This window comes from Dipteris shenzhenensis, chromosome 26 (assembly GCF_047967505.1).
Source record: "Dipteris shenzhenensis isolate YYH24624 ecotype China chromosome 26, Dip_SZ_1.0, whole genome shotgun sequence".
Taxonomy (NCBI): Eukaryota; Viridiplantae; Streptophyta; class Polypodiopsida; order Gleicheniales; family Dipteridaceae; genus Dipteris; species Dipteris shenzhenensis.
The window spans coordinates 51,925,139-51,937,777 of NC_141621.1; the positions used below are offsets into that span (position 1 = coordinate 51,925,139).

General features: G+C 43.9%; 1 protein-coding gene across 1 annotated transcript; it reads right to left on the bottom strand.

Annotated features, from left to right (window-relative positions):
* Nucleotides 1-1,063: 1,063 nt before the first annotated feature.
* Nucleotides 1,064-11,318, bottom strand: LOC147885254 (aldehyde dehydrogenase family 2 member C4-like). Its single transcript, XM_087397289.1, has 13 exons — nucleotides 11,156-11,318; nucleotides 8,139-8,485; nucleotides 7,778-7,927; nucleotides 3,676-3,967; nucleotides 3,437-3,585; nucleotides 3,075-3,228; nucleotides 2,726-2,955; nucleotides 2,530-2,619; nucleotides 2,243-2,416; nucleotides 2,001-2,138; nucleotides 1,739-1,876; nucleotides 1,485-1,546; nucleotides 1,064-1,337 (listed from the first exon to the last, which is right to left on the bottom strand). Exons 1-13 carry the CDS (start codon nucleotides 11,280-11,282, stop codon nucleotides 1,064-1,066), a joined length of 2,325 nt encoding a protein of 774 aa, XP_087253415.1. The 5' UTR covers nucleotides 11,283-11,318.
* Nucleotides 11,319-12,639: the final 1,321 nt, after the last annotated feature.

The window sequence follows — 12,639 nt, forward strand, 5'->3', positions numbered from 1 at the left end:
AACGGGATTGGATGTCCCCAGTGGCAATTGTGGAAAGGTACAAGCTGTCACAAGAGGAAGGAGCCTTCATGAGATAGAATCCTTCACCAGATCCCAAAGTGCTGGCCTACTAACCTCCACCCCTCTGCGGGTTCCTTGCCAAAAGAGTGGGAATGGGGGCCTGACACTCCCCTCTGCAAACTAATTGCCAAGGCGCTAGACAAACTCCTAGCATATAAGGAAGGGTGGTTTCAGAAATCCAACGATAGGTGGCTCAGGGAGGACCCTGAGATTGCATGGCGAGGTAGATACACTCGACTTTGGAAAGCCACTCCATACAGTAAAGTCATCTTCTTCTTGTGGAGCATAGCAGGTGGTCATTTTCATATTGGTGGACATGTTCCACTGGCTCCATGCAGATGATAGGTGCAAGCTCTGCAAGGTAGCTGTGGAGTCCCTCACCCACTTGTACTGGGGCTGCCCATGGGTTCGCAATGTCTGGGGTATACTCCGAATCGGTGTGCTAAGGCTTTGGGTCTGGAATTTATTTCCAAGGGAGCCGCTATCTTTGGAGCTGCCCTAGAGCCTGACAAAGCTACCCTATGGGATCTGATTAGATATGCCACTCTACATAAGATATGGTTAGCTCGGTATGCAGAGGCTTTGGTGAATGGTACTGTTGTGTTAGAAGGCTATGGTGGATATAGGTGTCCATGTTAGCTGGTTTGTTGGCCAAAGGAAACACATAGAGTACGACTCCAGAACTTGTTGTATGAGATGTCTTTTCGATTGCACTAAGTCATATAAGAGAAACCACTTTCAATATAAAAAAAAGAATCGTGAGACAAAGTCATGCGACAACTGAGGACGGAACGCGACAGAGCTAACTTCAGCCCGTTCGTGATCCCATATTATCATTAGAGCAAGGATTAGTTACAACTGTCAATGCTGCGCTCGTTACAATGTGAAATTTATCTGACTGGATCTGGAAGAAGGACAGTTCCCAGCCACGCTACGTGAGAAGGCCATGTTGGAAGCATCGCCATCACGATATAATGTAGAGAAATGAGGTGAGGCCTTTTACTTAGAGCCAAGGAGAGTCTTTGAGAGGGGTTACAACCGCCTTCACTTGTAAATAATTGAGGACTCCCTGAAGTCCAAATTCCCTTCCAAAGCCACTCATCTTGAATCCTCCAAAAGGCAGGGAAGCATCGAAGGCATGGTAGCAGTTGACGTAAATAGACCCTGCTCGAATGGAACGTGAGAGCCTGTTTGCCACATCGATGTCTTTGGTGATTATACCGGCACCGAGTCCATAATGGGTGTCGTTTGCACGCTTGATCACCTCCTCAAGAGTTCTAATCATCACGCAGGCACACACAGAATATTGTAAGGGATCCTAAGGATTTATGGTAGCTAACCTGAGCTTGTGCCTTCACGATCTCGGGTGTTCTTTTAATTAATTGTTATCTTGCTGTTTTCCCATTATAAAGAGTGCTGCTTACTTGAATTTCATGACAGACATCACGGGTCCGAAAATCTCCTCACGAGCAATCTTCATCTCATCCTGTGGAGGCATATACAGACATATTTCAAAGATGATTGACTCTAGACATGTCAAAAGCGAAACGTACGAACTAATTCAGCGTGTATGCCGTTCCAATTGGGCACTGAATCTCTGCAATAATACATAATTAGAACAATCATCCCGTTGTCGATTATATAGTTTCCCAAGGCTTTTGAGAAGAAATTTGCATACCTGTACATCAGCAAAGACTGTTGGCTCAATGTAATAGCCTGTGTCTCCGATTTTGTTTCCCCCCGTTAAGAGCGTTGCGCCCTCATTCTTCCCACTTTCAATGTAGCCTAGTATCTTGTTAAACTGAGTCTCGTCTATCTGTCGCCACAACATTAAGCTAAAAACTTGAATAAAATTCTAGCGCAAGTTGGTTCGGCTGTATATGAACATTAATCGGCGAAGTTCTTCCCTGAAGTTGCATCGCATCTAGGATCGTCATTACCTGTGGGCCTTGCTCAACATCACTTCTGAAAGGATCGCCCACGACCCTCTTCTTTGCCTTTTCAACTACCCGCTTCAGGAAGTCGTCATAAATCCCCTCTTGTACAAATATTCTGCTCCCTGCAATGCAGCACTGCCCCTGCATTGCGTTCGACCGATCGAAATGTAAGCTACAATATTGTTGTAGATAGATCCAACCGCGATATCGATAGATAGTTGAATGGAATTCTGAACCAGAGTTACCATATTGAAAAAGAGAGCAAGATTTGCGAGCTCCAAAGCTGTGTCAAGATCAGCATCATTGCAAATGATGAGAGGAGATTTGCCACCCAGTTCCAAAGTAACAGGCTTCAAGTTGCTTTTCGCAGCGGCCTCCATAATGTATGAGCCCACTTCAGTGGATCCCGTAAAAGCGACCTGTGGAATATGCAACATAAGCAAGTGTAACATCAGCGTAGGTCAAGGAATTCTTGCCGTGCCAGTTTTGAAACTTGAAAACTAGAAGCCCAGCAACAGCAAGGTTATCTCACCTTATCGATATCCATATGACTTGCGATAGCAGCACCAGCGGTAGGCCCAAATCCAGGTAGAACATTCAGCACGCCCGACGGTAACCCAGCCTACACGTTTAATTACAAAGAAAGCGGAATTGTAATATGGCGAACATGCATCTGGTATGATCAGCTTCTTTATTCGACTATGTACAGCGTTAGAGCATTCAGTCACCTCTTTTGCCAGGGCTGCAAGATACAGCGCAGTAAGCGGTGTCTGTTCGGCTGGCTTGATCAGCATGGTGTTTCCGGCTATCAAAGCAGGAGCGGCCTTCATCACGAACATCAATATGGGAAAATTCCACGGAATGATGCCGCCAACAACTCCCATGGGTTCGTATAGGGTGTAGGCATGATAAGGTCCGTCTATCTTGAAAGTATCTCCGGTTATCTTGTCTCCCCAACCTATACACAGATAAGTAATGCGACACATACACAACACAGCAAGGACAGGGTGCTTATTAGTAAACAAGAGGGGGACACTGCACCCTACCAATGGAAATATGTGTGCAGCAATAGTATACCAGCCTGAGAGCGAAGCACTTTCAGGGAAAAGGCCACATCAATGAACTTGGATGCGAAGAACGGTTTTCCGTTATCTAAAGTCTCCAGAACAGCCAGTTCCTCTGTGTGCTGCTCTATCAAATCAGCCCACTTGGCTAGTATGCGACTCCTCGCCTGCTCAGAAGCATTACATAATCACGCCAGTAATAAAGTGGCAATAAGGGGAAGATGAATTGAGCAACAAAAGTTGCAGCAAAAATGACCGAGAGTTGTAGGAAGGTGAAGAAGAGGCCCTGAGAGCGTCCGATCAAAAGCTCACGCACAGCTGCATGCACACATCGATAGCTCAAAATGGGAATAGAGAGCGGTCGTGGTTTCTTACGTAGCCAGTCATTCGCGGCCAGGGGCCTTCGTCGAATGCTTTTCGGGCTGCCTTGACAGCAATGTCCACGTCCTCCTTGTCCGCTTCAGCTACGGTAGCGATCACCTCAGCTCGGCCTGCTCGAGGGTCGCAAGTGTCGAAAGTCTTCCCTGCACAAGGTTGCGCCCGGACCCATCATCGACCCATGAGCGAGTGCGGTTGCGGAAATTAATTAAAACAGGTGGCCACGCGAATCCTACCGGAAATGGCATCCACAAAGCTTCCATCGATGAAGAGCTTTGTGTATTTCACGGCGACTGCTGGACCAGTTGCGGCGCCTAACAGTGGTGCTGCGGGGGAGGCCATAATTGGGAAGCGAGAGGAGTGAGTGTGTGTGTGGATGATCCGGAAGGAGCAGCTGGAGGAGGACGAAACTGCACAGGAGGACGACGCAGAAGAAGAAGAAGAAGAAGAAAGGAAGGTAAGGTGAAAGGAAGGTAAGGTGACTGAGAGACGATGGAGAAACTGAGGAAGCCTATAAAATGCTACTCTCTACAAATTAAAAGACATCTTGGCAATTTCAATGGCAAACTGTCCATTCAAGCCCGTTTTCTTAAGGCATTCAACACTCCAACGTGCATTCGTGAGACTCATGGACGCTACTTTATGTGCCTTATCGTCAGACTCATGGACGCTACTTTATGTGCCTTAGATTATAAACTTGGGATATGTAACACTCCAAAGTGCATTCTCGAGACTCGTGGACTTGGAGGCTATTTGATGTGCTTTTCTACTATAAACTTAGGAGCACATGTAAGATCTAGCCTTTAGTTATACCCTCAAATGCTCTTGGAGATTGTGTACATTAAAATGCCAAGTCATGGACATATTTTAAAGGTGGAATGCTTAAAGGGAGCGCTTTAATGCACGTTTCAAGAGAAGGCCACTTTAGCCTTCACTTCATTGGTTTGGATTCTTTAAAGTTTTATAAGAAGGAAGCTATTACCTCTTTAATCCATATCTTATGCAAGATTTACTCATCATTGGATCCCCCTTCTCATCGCTAAATCCCTCGGGCAATCCATATCTTATGCAAGATTTACTCATCATTGGATCCCCCTTCTCATCGCTAAATCCCTCAGGCGTAGAAGACAAAGGCACCTCAAAGTGCAACAATATTGGTTTTGCCTTGCTTATACAAGAAGAGAAAACCAAAGAAGTTGCATGTGCACATGTATATAATATGCTCATGCCCTCAAGTTACTACTTATTACTTTCATTAATACACTCGAATCTCAAGAAAAGCATTGACTATTGAAAAAGCCCTTAGCAACACAAGTTAGGCTTTTGATAGTCACCCACAAGGTTGGAAACCTCCAACTCCATCACATGCACAAAAATAGAGTGGGCACACATAGTTTAGGTATTAATCGATTATGGTTAACCATCATTTGTTCGATCTCTAAGTCTTTTACCATTTACATGACTTTCAGAAAAATCATGAACAATATGATGGAAGGTGATTGCATTGCAAACAACGAACGAAAATGCCCATGAAAATAAGCAAATAAATTGCATATGAGTTAATACAAGAAGTATCGGGTTAAATGTATGCAAGTACATAGAGCATGTGCCCCCCTTATATATTATTAGGACATATTTTTCAAAGCTTCATCATTGATTATGAGACATCAACTTATGATACCGTATGCTAAGGATGTAATTCAATGCACATGCATGCACATGCTTGTGCACACGCGCACAAGGATTTGATTTAACACACATGCACACACACAAGCATTTTTGTGCACTTGCACATGCGTTTGTGCACGCTATTATCCACGCACACAATGCACAAGCATGGCGCACACGTGTATGCATGTGCACACACACACATGCACACACGTGCACATGCGCACACACACATGTGCATGCACACACATGCATGCGCACTCACACATACATGCACACACACACACACACACACACACACACACACACACACACACACACACAAAGAATCACACACATGCTTGCATGCATGCATCCTCTCACACACGTGTGCACGTGCATGCACACACACACACACACACACACACACACGCTTGCATGCATGCATGCTCTCACACACATGTGTGCATGTGCATGCACACACACACACATGCACACATGCCACGCATGCACACGACATGTGCGAGGACACACATGTGTGAACACACAAATGCATGCACAATTTGATCCATAATCTCACACTCTTCCTCTACCTAGCATATCTTAATGAATCTATCTTGACCATCTCTTACTTATTAAAACAAACCTCAACGTCAATCTTACATTAATGGAACAATGAACCTAGCCTCAAAACATGATATTGCATATGAGGATGAGCTTGATTTGGAAAAAGCCCATACCTATTATTGTTGGAACTCTCTTAATATATGGTATGTTGTCTTTTAATATTATCTTCTACACGTACATGAAACCTCGTTTCCCTTGCTAAACTACGGTCTTTAAGCAGGGAAATAGGCAGTGGAGTAGGTGCTTTTTCATCTCCATAGTTGCAAATTCTTGCCCTTGCTGGATTGTTGACCTAGCCTTTAGGTGAGAAAATGTGCAAATGGAGTGCATGTATGCACATACATCTATGTGTAGCATCACTATATTGTGCAGACGCTATGGGGAAATACAAATGAATACATAGCACATCATCTACTGGAAATAGAGATAACAAGAGAAGAAGGTCACCACAATAATGCATAACATGTATATAACTAAGAGCAAGAGCTCATATATCTGTCTAGAAAGAACAGAGTCAGAATGCTAGTAATAGCATGCATACAAGAACAAGATATCGGTTAGGAACCATTGAAGACCAAAGCCATCAGCTGTTGCGACTAACCTACCCATGCATACCCCTCGCAATTATTGCTGCTAACCCACATGGTTATGCAATAACACATAGCACTCACGGTGGATTGTGCGAATCCACAATAGATACCCATCCCCTATGACAGACTTCAATATGTGCTTGTGCGTTTGTGCAACAATCATTTTGGGCATAGCCTCGGTAGGTGCAACTTAGGAACATCACAACCAATCACCAAGGATGCATGAAAACAAAACATCTCCTTCCGAATCTAGTTGAACTGAGTAAGAATCAAGCTATCATCCCCTGCTTGTGCAATAACACACAACGCTTGCAAAGCATCAAGGAGCAAACCCATTTGCTCCATGTTGACACTGACCGTGTCAGGGAAAGCTCGCAACTATTCAACCAGTCCATCGGTAGTACATCGGCGCAACAACTCATCCTGAATTAAACATACTCCGAATGCAACTGTTGTGTGGCCTCTGAGTGAACTTCGGCTACCTGCACTTGTGCTTCTAGGACCACAACATGCTTTTCTAGCTATTGCATTCTCGCATTGTGACTTTTTAGGGCCTCATTCTCGCTGCGTAATTGAAAAACTTCAGTCTCTAAGGCCGTAACTCTAGAGGGATCGATCCCCACAGAACATTGCGTTGCAAGCCGAGTGAGTAGTTGTGAACAAAATTGAAGTTGTACATGCGTTGGTTGCAGTGGCAACAACAATCTAGCCAAGGGTGTCGGAGAGACCACCCCAGGCTTAGAGACCATAATGATCTCCTCTACTGTTGTGACCCGCACTGCCTCCGTCACTGCTACCACTGTAGTGGATGTTGTCATCGTGGTTGTTGTTATGCGCTGGAGCTACTCCAATGATCATTGAGTTAGAGAGCCTCCAACCACCAGACTTCCTGTGATGAAATACCCACCACAGTCGACACAAGTGCCACCAAAATGGTTGTACCCACTCGAAAATTACCAGTGGGGGCATCAGAGTGAGCTGCGTTGTTGACAACCCACTGTGAAACAAATTGTCATGCACCCCTATTGATGCTATGACTGCATGGGAGGGAGCAAGGGGAGCAATGAGGGAAGCACTCCCTATGGGATCCAAGGACCTTGACGCCTCTGTTTTGTAGACTCTTGACCATACCTCGACCATACGAGCCTTCAGCCACATCCTGCAGAGGTCCTTCTGGCTTGAGGGTCAAACCTAGTGCTATATTCCTTCAAGGAATTGTAAGGGAAACATAACTTCCAAAATCTACCCGATCTTTGAATTCACAGCTTGTTTCTTCTCTACCACCATTGCCACCCTCTATGCCTCTGCATGGATTCTCTCCTTTAAAACATGTGCCCAAGGCACTCATCGTTGCTCTGCTATCGCGATCATCCCATGAGACCTCGGAGTAATCGTATAAGTCTTTGCTTGCAAATAGATGGATTCTAGAATCCATCGATAAAGATCACGAACTTGAGCATCTGCAAGTGCTTACCAGAATCCATTGATAAAGATCATGAACTTGAACATCTTTGCAAGCGCTTAGCTTGTACTCACCTCGAGCTGGGTTGCCAAACTCTGCCACCATCTCTTCAGCTGAACACGATGGTTGCACAAATATCTCCCCATCCATCAGCAAGAATAGCTGTTGATAAATCAATTGATTGGTGCACCTGGTTCTCTCCTAGCTGGCCACTATGATCGACCCATTGCACGTTGCCTATGACCGTTATAGTGGCAGCCCGTTGTGTTGTGGGTGTTGGTCAAGCATATCGCACACCATTTCTCATTGAGCGTGCACTCCATTACTGAATGTCCCGAATTATGGTAGTGTGTGCACCATGATCCTTTCAAACCTTTGCCAATTGATTCATCACCAGAAGTCCTAAGAGCAACCTTTCCTTCTTTAGAGCTTTCCGGGTCTTCTTCTCCGCTTTCGAGTTGGACTCCTCACTACTGATTTCTTCAAGTCTCTCTTCGGAACTGTCATCCTCCGAACCTTGATCACTATCATCTGACTTCTTGGATTTTGCCAATTTATTCTTGGCATTGGCTTTTGAGGACTTGCAATTGTCATGCAGGACCTCTCCCGCTTGTACCGCTTGTTCTAGGACCACTGTGAGCCCCATTTGGACTCGATCTAGTGTAGCCAATGTCATTCGCACATCACAAGACAACCCCGAAATGAAGTAGTCCTCCAGCACTTCTTAGGCAAGCCAATCTGTCACAAGAACACATTGCAGAAGTAGACGAAATTGGGCTAGATAATCCTCCACATCTTGATCTCCCTAAGCCAACCGCCACAGTCCTTCCAGAGTTTGCGCTATCGTTTTCTCTTTATGAAACCGTGCGGTGCAGACAAGATCATATGTGGTGAAATGATCCATCGCATACTCTGCAAGCCACCTTGATGCCTTTCCTACCAAGGTTGATTCAAGTAGTGCCTCCTGTCAGAGTGCCACCACGGGTGGTGACCGCATACGCCTTCTCAAGCTACTTGACATGAGCATTGGGGTCATCAGGTTTCTCCCCCAAAAACTTGGTGTACTTAACTTGGCCCGCCATTAATCCACCTCCTGTAGGTGGAACAACCAGTCCTCTACCTTTAGAATCTAATGGCCCTCCCTAACCAAAGAGGTTGCGTGAGGCAGCCAAAACCACTATTGGCGAAGACGAGGATGCACTCAGCACCCTGCGTCCATCCAATAAAATCCACACCCACAGATCTAAGTGCATATGAGGTGGTGAGTGTGAATGTGAAGGTGTTCCCTAACGACGAACGGATCCGCCAGGGGAACCCTGAGACATCTCGTCTCCATGATCGGGGTCTCTCCTCCTCCGACGTATCTGTGTTATTGGTATCAAGGGATCAAGAGGACCCTACAAATGTGTTCACATGCATGCTTACTATGAGGATAGCAAGTGCAGAATTCGCTCCTAAGACCAGTGAATGAGGTTATTCACAGCAATCTCCACACTTGCCCTACAGTAAGCGAGGTGTTGTGGTTTTGTCTACATCAGATGGAGGTCATCTTGGAATTTACGAATGTGACACCTCACCGCTGCTGCAATCTCCTCTTGAACCTCTACATGAGTGCGTGGCGATGCCCGCAATTGACCATGCGACGTTCCTTTGCAATTGTAGCAGAAAGAGGACGACATGAGCACGAAAACACCCTACCAGAGATAGGTAATTTAGTAGATCGCGACTTTCCTTGCATGTGTCATAAGAATGTGCATCGTGATCACCAATGTGTAGCATCACTATACTACGCAGACCCTACAGGGAAATACAAATGAATACATAGCACATCATCTACTAAAAACATAGATAACAAGAGAAGAAGATCACCACAATATTGCGTAACATGTATATAAGTCAGAGCAAGAGCTCATATATCTCTCTGGAAAGAATAGAGTTGGAATGCTAGTAATAGCATGCGTACAAGAACAAGATATCAGCTAGGAATCGTTGAAGACCCGAACCGTCAGCCATTGTGACTAACCTACCTGCGCACACCCCTTGCAGTCACTACTGCTAACCCACATGGTTATGCAATAACAGTGTGCATGTGCATGGGCATGCACGTGCATGCGCATACACACACACACACATACGTGCACGCACCCACATGCACACATGCACATACACATGCGCGCACACACACACACACACACATGCATGTAGGCACATGCAAACGCACATGCAAATAGAACATTGGGAGAAGTATGCTAGATATGTTGGATATAGGGTATAGAAAATCTAGGCAAAGAAATGACACATTAAAAGTAGTGGACTTTAAAAAGTCAAGCATTGAGAACTCCAAAACAAGACCATACGGACTTATGGTCCAATTAGAGATGTAAGTGGAATCTAATCTATGTGCCACAAGATCAATCCAATCAAGTATGAGTTTCTTGCATACTGATTTTTTGACTCAAGGTATAGTACCTATTTTGTACACCCAAATTGGTGAAAAATGGTTCCCTCAGTGTAAAGTGTGAAAAAAGACTATTTATGATTACTTGTTTTTCATTAGGAGGGCTTTTCCCCATTTTCAATGACCAAATCTATAAACATATGACTTCCTTAAAGTAAAATGTGTGAGAAATGGCATTGCATTCTTCTTGCACGCACATATGCCACCCATGTACCGTCATTTTTATTGACTATTTTGTGGCATTGGTAGGAGCACATACACATCAGCTTTGTACAGCCTCTTGGCTAGTCCTGACACATAGTTGTCACCATCATATTACAGTCTTGATCCTTGGCACACAATTGTTCTCATATGACTTCGTTTTGACCGTTTAGGATAAGCCCCTAGTGGCAGCTCTCACATAGTGTTCTCATGGGTAGACACTCTCATTAGTACATGGGTAAGCCTCTTGCATAGAGCACCAGACTGCCTCCAACATGGTGTTATTATCATCACATACTTAATGATACACTAGTCATGACTCTGGATGAGATCCATGAGTGGAAAGAGAACCTTATTTGACCATTCATTGCCACAGGGTATGTACCAATGTATGATGCCGTCGACTCGAGCCTCATTGGTCTTGAGAGATCGATTACAAATTCTCCACATGTCAGCATGGATCAGCCCAAAGTTTCTAATCATCCACATTCGAAGGTAAGCCCTCAGCATGAGGCACATTTGATAGTAAGCCCTTAGCACGAGGTAGACCCATCTACATGAGCATGAGGTAGTCCCATCTACATTAGCACATTCTAATTGTCGTGATGTATAGCCATCACATTCATGCATGGATCCGACTCCATTTACTGTCATAACATACACAAATACTTAGTATGAGTTCAGTTATGATCATGGAGTTATTCAACAAATAAGTCTTTAGTACGAGGCACTCACATCTCTAGCCGCATGCAGAGAATTATGCCACAGTACATTCAACTCTTCAGATGATTCCATTCCAACATCCATCATGGATGCTTTTAACTCTGACATAGAGCATACCTTGGACATAGTTTTCATCAGCAATGCAGATCAGAACAGCAATCTACAAGACATTCTAGCATCGGCTCAGTCATGCCGCATTGCACCACCCTTAGATCTAGTTATCACCATCACCTCTTTCGATTAGTAGATCATTCAACACGAGGATACCTATGCATCAGTGTGGTCCTGCCCCAGTGCAATGGACATTATCAGGTTCAGCCATAGCACAACCTCGGGAGACTCAATGTTTTGACATGCACTTATGGTTGTGGTATATAGTCCTTACTTGATGTAGATCAGTGGTGGTTGGATCCACGACTTCATATTAGTCCCTACAAATCAGTGGTTGGATCCACGACTTCAGATCACTGCCCTACATCAGCATTCGACACCTCATTTGCTTCACAGACATCTTATGCATGTTTAGTTTTATTTCAGGCTTCAGGCCTTTACACTGTTAGCCACCTTGAGCCTTTGCCAGATGCTACATGCCATGCCAATGGATCTTTAGCCACACACACATGAGATGACCTTTAGCTTATGATAATTGAGCACGCAGACTCACAATAGGTTGCCATACCTTATCATTTATACGGGCCTCTTCATCAGTAGAGCAGTGTACCATACCTACACCTTCGGCCCCATATTTTAGCCCTTGGATTGGTCTGTCCATACCGACTATGTAGTCTTCTGCAACCTTGTATCATTTGACAGAGATTATTCTATTGCAGCATACCTCCACCATTGTTGTTAGTTCTTTTGGGTTGGTGACACCCTCGTATGTCACAACCTTCTGGATTCTATCTCCATAGCTACATCGACTAGCCTCACATTGGGATGCCTCTTCTATAGAGCAGCTGGACAATCCATGGTAACACATGACATGTTTAACATGCAACCATACACACAGTTCTCCATGCAGTTATCTTTGGTGCATTTTCTTAAACATCGATTTTATAATTCATTTAGTAATTTCTAAATTAGTTTTTGATTTTGTACATACTCCTTACTTTTTGATTCACTAATATTCGTTATTGTTTGGATAATATTGTTTGATTCTCAGTTTATTTTCTTAATCTTCAAAATTCAACTTTTTGATAAAGTTAAATATTACATTAGTATTTTTAAATTAAGTTATAATTTATTGTAACTTATTATTTTTTAAACATTGATATTAATTACTCTTATTCATAATTTTTACTTCATATTATTCAAATACGATATTAATGGTTTATATAATCTACTACTTTAATATCTTTTGAAGTTTTTTTCCTCTTATTCACCCATGAAGAGGTTTCTTGTATTGCAAGTGACTCGAATATGATCATTGATATAGAGACTTCTCTTGCATTGCAAATGACTTGATCATGCTCTACTGGTATAAATGACTTGT

What these genes read in the sequence shown, in the direction of transcription:
- LOC147885254 (XM_087397289.1), bottom strand. Translation starts at nt 11,282, where the DNA reads ATGAAAACTATGTCCAAGGTATGCTCTATGTCAGAGTTAAAAGCATCC. An exon ending in ATGTTGAGCAAGGCCCACAG is followed by an intron (nt 1,877 to 2,000) that starts GTAATGACGATC and finishes TTGTGGCGACAG; the next exon opens with ATAGACGAGACTCAGTTTAA. An exon ending in ATGTCTGTCATGAAATTCAA is followed by an intron (nt 1,338 to 1,484) that starts GTAAGCAGCACT and finishes CGTGATGATTAG; the next exon opens with AACTCTTGAGGAGGTGATCA.